Source organism: Perna viridis, chromosome 5, assembly GCF_037379345.1.
Source record: "Perna viridis isolate PV_CMFRI_1.1 ecotype Kerala chromosome 5, ASM3737934v1, whole genome shotgun sequence".
In the NCBI taxonomy this organism is placed as follows: domain Eukaryota; kingdom Metazoa; phylum Mollusca; class Bivalvia; order Mytilida; family Mytilidae; genus Perna; species Perna viridis.
Genome location: NC_142449.1, coordinates 31,533,991 through 31,546,060, shown reverse-complemented (window position 1 = coordinate 31,546,060; position 12,070 = coordinate 31,533,991). Strand labels below are relative to the sequence as shown.

The 12,070-nt window shown below is 34.8% G+C and overlaps 1 protein-coding gene across 2 annotated transcripts in view; it reads left to right on the top strand.

Moving 5' to 3' along the window:
- LOC148617073 (uncharacterized) overlaps nucleotides 1-12,070 on the top strand; it is a 31,739-nt gene that overhangs the window by 7,855 nt on the left and 11,814 nt on the right. For both annotated transcript variants that reach the window (XM_088584373.1, XM_088584372.1), the window contains one exon: nucleotides 10,382-10,660. In XM_088584373.1, coding sequence (XP_088440499.1) covers nucleotides 10,382-10,660 — 279 coding nt within the window. The remainder of the gene's footprint in view (nucleotides 1-10,381; nucleotides 10,661-12,070) is intronic.

Genomic DNA, 12,070 nt, shown 5'->3' with positions numbered 1-12,070 from the left:
TTACATTACAAAAATTTAATGGTGAACCTTCGTCACAACGACCCGGATAGTTTCAAAAACTTTACATTAGTACAATCGGAACTGTTTTGTGAAGACTGTTGGGTCGTATAAGACGTAGAATCAGAAAACAGAACACGAGATACCGAGAAGCTATAGGGCCTGGATTTAAGTTAGCAGTGACCCTTCGTCATTTAGCAACTGGGAATTCATATGTTGATCTGGCGTATAGTTTCCATGTTGCAGATAATAACATCAGTAAGTTATAATTGACGAGTATTTAGATGACATTTTTCCAGCACCCTGCACAGAGTTGAGTGGAAAGAAAAAGCCAAACGAATTTCATAGACAATTGAATGTACCGCACGCTTGCGGGGCACTTGACGGAAAACACGTTGCTATAAAAAAAAACCTTCATTCCGAATCGGAGTATCACAATTACAAAGGATTCATCTCTATCGTGCTGGTTCCACCCTACATAAATGTGAAAAATCGTCATATGCGAAAACAGCTCCTTAACTTCATTTGTAATATACATATCAGTATCATAAAATCCCAATTTTTATATCAATGACTTGCTTACTCAAGGTTGTGGCGTCGTGGAGAGCGAATAAAAGGGTACGAGTCAGTACATCTTTCCCTTAATCTCTTCTCATTTGGGGTTCCATGAACGGCGGGCTTCCAAGTTGAACCATATTTCTTAGTTTTTGTCTTACATTTACTTATAATATTTCTGCATGACTAATACAATAATTTAAGGTTGCCCATTACACTCGCCAATTTGTACTGCCTTTTATCCAAATAGCTGTATGCGCCTCTTATAATCCTCGTGATTGGTGTGATAAATGGCAGGAGTTTGTTCTAGCCACTCAAACATTGTGTCCTGCTGAGCCTCTGTCAACTTTGCATGTCGCCTCTCTGTCTTCTTTTTGTTTTTGGTGTTTCAGACGGAGGTTGTGTTGGAGAACGTGGTGGTGAAGTTATTGGTGTGATTGTTAGATCTATCACCGGAATCATCAGAATTTCTTATTTCCGCTTGGGTTTTATTGCTTTTGTGTTAATGTTTTTTTTCATTTGGTCATTTTTGGTAGGATTACATGTAATTCTATCCGATTTCGGTCTGCCATGACACCTTCCAGCTATTTTTGCTCCTCTCGGCATGACTTGTTAGTTGAAAAACTAAATTAAACATGAAGGTTTTCGAGAAGAGGAGTTAGAAAATCGCAACGCACGCGTTTTTATTCGTTTCATTCTAACTGACACTCGCAAGAAATCGTTAGACTCGCAACAATTATCACAAGCATACGTAAGGGTCGTAAAGGCATTTGTATCATTCAGAAATTAATTTTAAGAAAGTTTTGTACATGTATATTATTGCAAAACAAATAATAACTTTTTCATATTTAATGCTTTAAACTCACAAAACGTTAGTAAAGATTCGTAAGACTGTTGTAAACGATCTTAAGCCTTGATTCTTTTCAATATTTTAAAAACCCAATCTTATAATTTCTGACGAATTTTCAGCGATCGCCAAAATTTTCCATTCACAAGAATATCCGAATTCGAGTTGAGAATATCGTTTTTTTCCCGTTTTCCTTCCTTTTCTTACTTGGTATGTTAGTTAGTTATCCCTACACCTCGATTAGGAAAAAAACATGGAATCGATACCGTTTGTATAAGGCCACTATGTGTTAATTTTCTACATTTAGCGTTAATGTACATGTAACATAATATAAGTTAAACATTGATAGGCTGGAACAAAAGAAGGAATCATGTACAGGCGAAACAAGTGCATACTTTAAATTTTGAGACTATTTTTTTTGTAAATAAAATGTAATTGCCATTTGAATAGAAGATAATTTTGTTAAGCGTAGCCTGCCTTCCTAAAATCCGTGTGTGCCTCTCCGTGGGTTAAAATAATGATACTAATGATACTATAATGTTAATGATGGATAGAATATTCCTAATCCGTACTAGAACAAGAAAACAGACGACGTACTATATGTTACACAAATTATTCAAGTCTTAAGAATAAACTAGCAACTTGGACACCGCTTAATGGGCAGGAGAACGGATAGAAAATAGTGTCCTCTGTGTTTTTCTATAAACACCCGAGTTGTTAACGATCTCAATTATGACTGATACGAAATAGGAAACTTCCTCATAGAAAACAAGTCTGTTTTATAGCGGATGTTCACCACTTTTAGAACGACCAACGAGTTCATGATGTCGACCATGAAACGTTTGAAATTTTTGTCTCCATTCATTGTACATGTAGGCTATCCTATCGTAATTATTCTGTTTTTGAATTTCTTTGATCAAATAATATACTACAATCTACTAGAAATTAAAAATTCGATTAGTCGTAGAACTTGCTCTGGGCTTCTGTTGCTACAACTCTTCCTACCACTAAAACTCAGTATCAAGTATGGTTCTATTAATCTCCGGTCGGTCATTTAAAATTAATGATATCTGACATGTCTAATACCGTTTCACTGTAATTTGAATGTACTGATTAGGAAGCAACACATGTACATGTACCATTTTCATTTTCTCACTGTGCATTTTCTTGTTACCCGTAATTTCATTTTTCTGCAACTTTTTTTTTTTTTTTTTTTTTTTTTTTTTTTTTTTAAAGACTTTAAATCTTTTATACACTGAGGCTTCATTCCTTGCACTGCATATGGTAGAACCTCTCGGTGATGGATTTGGCTCCCTCTTTCGATAGATTTGGTTATGAGTACTTCTTGTATACAACTAATATTTTGATTATGATCTTCCTACATATTTGATTTTAATGCTGCTGATGAGAGGTTACTCCTTGAAACACGTGTACTGCATATCGAAATTTACAATATACAAAACTAATATTTTTGTATTTGATTCGAAAGTCAAATTAAATCCATACCGAGGATGATTGAATTGTACTGAAATGTTGCTTTTGTTTACCTATCTCATCTCTCGATATATCTCTCTGTCGTAATATAATGGGTATTGGTAAAGAGCCGTATAGAATGATAGTTGGTTTTTTTTTGTTACCAAGCTACACCCATAGGACAAGCGCTTTAACTCATTTAATTTGTCTGTGTCTACTTTATTTTATTTTATTTGGTTGTTGTCAAACGAGCTACAGGCTATTTGAATTGTTACATGTATATGTCTTTTTATGTCTGTGAAATGTCCATTTATGAACAAATGGCGATTTTTGAAGAGGTCCATTCAAACATGTAAATTCTTAATTTCGTTTTTACTTTTACTTTTTTGATATTCGTTCAGCAAATCCTACATGTACTTATTCAATAGGATATTGAGACATATCCCGCTCCGAATCATGTTCGTGACGTTGATGAAATGTCAAATGTTTCCTCGGAGGAAACGTCAGATTTTCCGATATTTACGTGATATTCTTTAAATCGATTTCCTTTATACATGTCCAAAGTTTGAAATCAAAATTAGATTCGATATCAGCCAAATACATTGAACTTGACATCCTATCATTTACCGAATCATTGTTGAACGCTGCTAATCATACGGTCTAATTGAATTAATCAATTTACAGCAGCCGTGTCACAGAGAAACACGATCCCAAAATCATGGTGATGGAGTTATCGTCTACGTAAAAGACAATATTTTCGCAGCCAACCTGAAGATCATAAATTGAGAGGGAGGGACGGTTTCAAAGCAATCTGGCTTCAAATGAAGCAAAATGGTTAATTTATCCTGAAACGGATGTTTTATACCCTCTAAATAGTTCGAAAACAAATCGAAAATACGAAATATGTCAGTGTGTTATAGTTGGACGCAATTAATCGACGAACCGACGAATTTTACTGAGCACTCGACTTCGAAATTGGATCTTATTCTTGCTAAGAACGCGATCAATAAATTTCCTTATATTGCGATTGGTCCACCATTACTTGAAAAAAAAATTCGGTATCACAGTCCTATCGTAGGATTTTTTTAATGTTCCTAAACCGACTCGAATTGGCTAATAATCGCGGTAACTTTGACGAATTAACATATCTTAGGCTATTTTGACTGAAAGTTTGTTTTTAATACCGATGATATTAATCAGAATCGAATATAACACTAGATGCTGCCGAATCTACTATCCCAAACAGACAGTCACTGTTCGAAAACATTAGCCGTTATGGTTTACCATTGACATACGTAAGAACGTTCGACGAAAAAACAGAAGACTTAGGAGAGCAAGACGTTCAATCCGACTGCATGACTGGGCAACATTTCGAAAAATTTGGGACGAACTTGCCTCTTTAATAAGGAATGCGCGTACAGCCTGTCATGATGATCTGTTAAATAAGTTATCGAACGAAAATGTGTCTTCGAAAAACTTGTGGAAAAGTAATAACACATACTGGGCCTAAAGTCGTCATATTCAGAGATTCCTCGATCCGTTCTTAATGTATGACGAGACGTGGAAAAGGCTGAGTAATTTAATGTTTTTTTTTTTTGTGGCTCAAACCGAACTTGGGTCTGATAGTCTCCACCAAAACACTTGTGGAAAATGACAATTTACTGCAAAATGTAGATATTTCTGAAACCGACGTGGAATATGTTTTGAGAGGTTTGAAATTTAGCAAAGCCAGAGGTCCCGATTTGATGGGTTACAGTCTTTTTACAGACTGAGGCTAATTCTGAATTAAAGTGCTATTTGTATAGGATTTGTCTTAAACTACAGGTATGTTTCCTAAATAATTGGAAGCAAGCACATGATAGTCCATAATTGTTGCTTAGATTATATTATAACTCCTAACCAGTCAGGATTTACTTGTGGTGTCTCCGCGATTAATCAACCTGTATTTGTATGACATATGAATTTGGCCGAGCATTGGACAGTGGGAAGAAGATAAGAGTTTTTTTTTGTGGTATTGGTATAGCCTTTGACCTTGTTTGGCATAAGGGGTTATTATTCAAGCTAAAACATATAGATTATCTGACAATTTCTTAAATTGACATTTAAAGATTATTTACAAAAGTCCAACAGAAATCCTCCGTTTAATTATTATTTTAATCGAAGATCGGGCAAATGTCTCACAATAGACTGCGAATGAATTATAGCTCATTAAATGAACACTTAAATTTTTTCCTGAATCTAGTGGATTCCCTAATTTGTGTTTGTGGTAGTAATGAATCCATTACTCACTTTTTTGTTTTTGCTACATTGAAATAGATATAGAGAACTCCGAAATAAATAATATTTACACTGAATTTGCCAGTCACTTAAACCACTGATCTACTCCTGTTTGGCTCAGGTCAGCTTAAAGATTAGCAAGATACTTATATTTTTGTGAGGATACTGAAAATCATTGTAAAGATCAGGCGATTTAACAACAACTGACTTACAACCATTTTCGTATGTCACTGTTCCAATATTCATTTTGAACAGAAATTCTCAATTACACTAATCTAAATTGTATGTTTTAATGCAATTTGTCATCATATTATAACATACTGTTATTTATTAAACCATGCATTTGATGTGTACTTTGGTTGTGAGAATAATGCCGGAGAAAGCAGAGACTTGTTTCCAGTGGTCCTTTTCACAAAAACGCGTAAGTGTAAAATTAGTCGAAAGTTATGACGTCATAGTAAATAAAAGTATTGTGACGTCATAACTTCCGACTAATTTTACTCTTACTATTTTTTTTTTGTGAAAAGGGCCACTGTATCCTTACAGTAGTTATGCTTTGTTGTTATGTTCTGAAATACTTTGTACCTGTTTTACTCTTCTGTTTAAACTAAAACGTTTGAAGTGATATCATAAGATAATTTGTCGGGGCATAACCGTGTTTCATCAACGTATTTGTAAGAAGTTTAAATCGTACAAAAATCCGTGTAAGAGGCTCAGGTATACTGTAATGTATAAATTCCATAAGAGAAGCCACAGCCAACCGTAAGTTGACAATTTTAAATGAAAGTCATGGTGTTTTTCGTATACTTTATTTGTGTTTTTTCCTCCTTCATAATATGTCAAGGTATGAAACAAACCTCTTTTTGTCTATAGCATCCTGTACCTCAAGCTGGACACTAACAAATTCAATGTTATGTGGCAGGACGGCCTACCTGCGTTGTAGTAGGCAGTGAAATTTATATAGCCAGTTATTTGACTCACAAATTATACTCCGCCACCGAGGATCGAACCCTAAGCCGCTCAGCGACAAACCGAACGGCCTAGGGTTCGATCCGCGGTGGCGGAGTATAAATTGGTCAAGTCAAATCATGCTCTCCCGTTGCATTTGGCGCCAAACTGAAAAACCACGGGGTTTGATTAGCTAAGGAGCTAGTGTTAGTGTCGTTCGTGGTACGAAGAGTCTTAAGGTGGAGGAAATGTGGCAGAACGGCCTGCGTGCGTTGTAGTAGGTAGTGAGATTTAAATAGCCAGTTAATTGACTTGGCTAAACGATAAATTCTTCAGCCAAATCGGTTTGTCGCTGGCTTGTTACCGAGCGGTCAAGGGTTCGATCCTCGTTGTCGGAGTATAATTTTGTGAGTCAAACCATGCTCTCCCGTTACAGTAAAAAAATCTTAAATTATTAAATAATAAATCTAAAGTCATCTTCTTAAAGGAAACTGAGATTAAAATAACTGGTTTAGTACCGTTCTTTCTTATAAAATTTGTTGCGAATTTTCCATTATGTACCACCTGAAAATGACAAAGTCAATCGGTAAACAGGAAGTAGATGAGCGAGGAACCTAAAGAGAGGAGACACGATAAATAAATATTCATCATGCAAAAGCAACATACCAAACGTCTAAGCATTCCCTACAATACAGGCTGAGAAATATGTTACGGACGGACAGACTGACGAAAGGATAAGGGTTTGCAATATGGTATAAAAACATGTACCAGATAAACTGTTATGATAAATGTTTATGAAGGGGAACCACAGTAATACCATCGTGTCTCAAGTCAATACACAAAAGGAAAATAATAATTAAATACAATCTGTGACAGGTCACCATTAAACATGAAGAAACCCCAAAAGCAAATAATTGAAAACAAACCCCAAGTTGATCCGTATGTACACAAGTATAAATATTTGTATTTGCCTTCGTAAACAATAATTGAGTTGTTACATCGATATAACTCGGGAAAGAAGAAACTACAAAGTATGAAATATATCTATCGCGATTTATTCTTCATATTTGTTTGGAATACAAGCTCATAGTATGGGTTGTTGAATTTTAAGAGTTGGTTTTAAGGAGGTAGACCTAGGGTAAGGGACATAACTATGTTTGTATCATATTCAATTTCATCAAAGCCTGTCAAGCTTTCATTTGCGACAGAATACAATAAATCCAAGTTATTTTGATGCTTACATGAGATTGATATAAAATGCTGAATGCAAACGTTCCAATGACGTTGTGTCGCTTTCCTTTGGTCTACCTCCTTAAAGTAAAAAATGTTAAGACATGTTTAAAAAGACATTCTAGATCTACATGTAGACAGAACTTAAAAAATAGAGAAGCGAAAACGGATCGATTTCTCCAATATAAATCATGATTATTAAATTTTGCAGTGTTACACATTTCAAAATACCTTAACTCTGAGGCTTCATTCTTTGTATATTGCACATGGTAGAACGTCTTGGTAATGATTTTGGCTGCCAATTCCGATTTATATGTTTGGTATTTTTGTTTTTAGTTTTGATCGACGTTGTGTCACATATTTATTGTAAGGATAGGAAAATAATATATCAATTAAAAAAAAACAAACAAACAAACAAACAAATCAAAACAAAGCAAAATTTCAATATTTACAAAATAACACAGTTTGAGCCATGCAAATACCAATCAAAAGAAGAAACATGAGAAATAAAACTATATATATATTTTTCTAATATAACGTATTCATATGTCGGTACAAACCCATTTTTAAAAATGTGTACGCGATGATTTAACGGCTGAGAGGTTGTCTAATTGAAATCAATTATATGAATACACACATTTAACACATACGGTGACATAAGTATACGAATTTAATCCAACTTCCATACGGGGGAGGTTAAACGGAATAGCCGTTGCCATAGATGTCACAGCAGTACGAGTTCGAGTCCCGTGGAGGGAACGACCAAAAATTTGCATCGCAAATTGTACAGTTCTAACATCGTTGGGAATTTTTCAGACCTTTCTATACGTTTATATATCTTCCCTGTATCAATTTGATCCGATGGAGCAGTGTAGCAAATAGAGTCGTCACAATTTGAGACGTTGTATAATATTGATTTGTTGTGACATGCATCATTAATTTGATCCTCTATCCTACATATTAACATCTAAATGAACTGTCCCGTACCGCCATACATCGTGTACTAAGTTACAGGCCTAGATTAATCCTACGAGGAGGAATTACCCGCCAGCGAAAGCTATATTTTATATAGCCTAGCTAGCCGAGTGGTCTAGGGCGCTGGACTTTGTGCAGGCGGTGTTGCCATAGATGTCACAGCAGTACGAGTCCGAGTCCCGCGGAGGGAACGACCAAAAATTTGCATCACAAATTTGACAGTTCTAACATCGTTGGGAATTTTTCAAACCTTTCTATACGTTTATATATTTTCCCTGTATCAATTTGATCCGATGGAGCAGTGTAGCAAATAGAGTCGTCACATTCTGAGACGTTTATATATATATACAACGTGACGACTCTATTCGCTACACTGCTCCATCGAATCAAATTTAGCCTAGCTGCCCAAGTGGTCTAGGGCGCTGGACTTTGTGCAGGCGGTGATGCCATAGATGTCACAGCAGTACGAGTTCGATATATATACACACACAATTAAGTCTAAACTACACCACAACTCTAGAATCGATGTGAGGGTGCAAATTTGCGATGCAGATTTTGTCGCTCCCTCAGCGGGATTCTAACCCCTTCTCTTCTCTCATATCTATGGCAACACCGCCTGCACTAAGTCAAACGCTCTAAGTTTATAATAAACACTGTTGGTGTTCTTTTTCATATCAATGTTAACTTCAAAAATGAATGTATCGACTTTTAATTCTAAATTAATGACTTTGATTTCGGAATTTGTAGTTAATTACTCAATTGCCGATATTGTCGATTTGACCAATAATATTTTATTCTTTACTATAGCATGTATAGAGCACGCGGAGCTAAATGAGTTGAGATTTATAATATTGAATCAAAATACTTTTGTACTTTACACTTCAACTAATATACCAAATTACAACTTTATATACCTTTATACAATCTATTAACAAATCAATTTATCTACTTATTTCAAACAATATAAGCGAAAACCTAAACCCGATAGGTGGAAATATGAGCATTTTGGTAATATTCATCGGTACAAAAGCATGACAACAACTAAAGTAGGAAATTGTTGCGTAGTCAGGTGTCAATTATCCACGTTTTTTCGGACATTGTACTCATTTGAACTCTGATATACCATATTTAATGATGACATGACACGAAAACGCAGATTATACATGTAACTTTTGTCCTCTTTTATGTAAGTTTCTTTCCTATCTTTTGAAAAGCAAGAAATGGGAGTTAATTAGCTGTCTTGGTAAGAATCATGCAAAATCTGAAAAATGTGATACACCCCAAAAAAGACTACATATTTTTATTTTTGTAATTAAGTTGTTTTATGGGTCTATACTATGAAATGTGTAATTATTCATTCAAATCTGTCTGCTCTTAGGAGATAATCGGCATTGAAAATACAGTTGATTCAGTTGTATTTGATTCTGCGCCATTTACAGAGTTATCTCCCTTAATTTTGAAATCTACAGTGCATTCTATATAATTTTTATCTCCTAAGAGCACGGGTTATATGAAAAACCACATGTTTATTTCTGTTTACTATGACATTTCAAACAAAATATCAAAAATAAAAATATGTAGGCTTTTTACCCATGAATCACATTATGCATGATCCTTAGCTGGAGTGCTACTTAAGCCTTCTCGAAATACAGCAGGTTATAATTTGAGATACATAACTTACCAACATTTCTTTTCACATTGCGGCAATAATTTTTTTACAAAACTGTCAAAGCTTTATTTCGATATCAGATTAAAAAATCAGAAGTTTTGATTCTTGATGCTTTTCAAACTTATTTTGTAAAAAAGAAAAAAAGGAATACATATTAGATAATTAATCGGAATAAAACATGTATATAAATGCATGGATCACTTTTTGGCCAATACCATTTTATACATGTACCCTTTTATCTCAGAAACGGTTGATGCTAGAGAAAATATATGGGCATATTTTATAATGCATTTGTAAAGGGTAACAGTTTGCCAAAAAAAATGTTTAAAAAATAAATCAAATATTTTTTTTCATACGCATACTAGTTCTATTAAAATCAAATTAAGATTTATTATTGCTTTCTCTTACAGTTCTCGAAATACCAACAGATGTCCGAATCAAGATAAATGGATCAGCACTTACAGCCAGCATATCATGGAAAGCATCGACTAACATGTATGTGAATTGGACATCCCTAGAATTGAAGGATTCAAATGAACAGCAGTTACTTCAGAATACAATGACGACTACAGAATACCTGATACCAGCAGACAAGTTAAAACGATGTGAGGAATATAATATAGAGTTGAAATTTTGTTATAACAAAGCTCAATGTTCCAAGGCGACAAGACACAAGTTCTTTACTCCTGGTAGGTACAGTCCCAGAAACGATCCGCACAACTTTTTTAACGGATCGGTGAGCGATGATTGAATGATTGTTGACGGATCGATGACCGATGATCGATTTGATCGGTGTTTTGTTATGTTAAATGACGGATAATCGGTTCATGTAAATTTCAGAATTTTGATCTGAACGAATTAAATAATGTAACATATCAAATTTTCTTTCAGCTAAAGAAGTAAATTCAATGAACAGGTAAATTACTTTGATGTATGAATTTATATATTTTAGTAAATGTGTATAAAAATGGAAAACCAAACAAACCGATCATCGGTCACCTTGTGTAAAAAAGGAAGCGATCATTTGTTTGGCAGATCGATAACTAATCGGAAACTGGTGATCGATGAAAGATTGCAATTATAGTTGCACGGATTGATTTAGATTCTGTAATGACAACTGATTCCAAATATGCCAGTTACATGTAAAATCGTATTGCATGCTTGAATGTGTCACTGTATAGTCTACATTGCATTATTTGTTATGATCATGAACTTAGGATCGTTATGATGTATCCATCTGTGCCATGAAAACTGCTTTATTCAACGTGTCATAGTTTTCCTTTCCTCGTTTGTCTACCCCGGACTTGATTTTTTTTATGAGCAACTCGATGGGTGTTTCCAGAAAAGCAGAGGACGCTTACCCTATCGGTGCATCTGGTCCATGCTCCAACGGAAATTCAAGATGATTTTAAAGAAAAAAAATAATGATAGGAATTGTACGACCGGCACAAATTGAGAATATTATTGATACAACTGGATTGTAGAAACACCCATGTAAAAAGATTTTAAGGCAACATCTGAGCATTATTTTTTGCATTAAATCGACGCGAACGTTCTATAGAATGTATTTTTACAGGTATGGATAAATTGGAACGTGCTTTAGTTACAAAAACCGAAAATGAAGTATCCGTCCTTCATAGCGAGCGCCGCGAAGCGGTGTGAGCTCTACCGTTATTATGTGTACTTTCTAAATTTCCCTTAAGGTCCCCCAATTTACTAACGAAAAAAAGTCATGTCCCGGAAGTAAAGAAAAGGGACTGTCCTTACGGAGAAATTCCATCATTTTCTTCAGTCAAACAAATAAAAAAAATATAGGTTAAGGTTACGGTTCAGTAAAAATAAATTCATCTATTCTGATAGTTTTCAAGTCTTTTTCTAATTTGTTTTACCTATTTAAATAAGTGAATATTATGTTTATAAAAACTCCGGAAAACACGTGGATGCACCTACGTGTATCTCCGCTGTTCCGCTGTTGCTGTTGTCAAGAACCTAACCCGCCTCGGAAAAAATACAACTCGATTATATTATCAAAATCGAAACATAGCTTTTCTAAGATATGAAAAGCAATCATTTTCTTGTTTAGAATTTGCGGCTGTCGT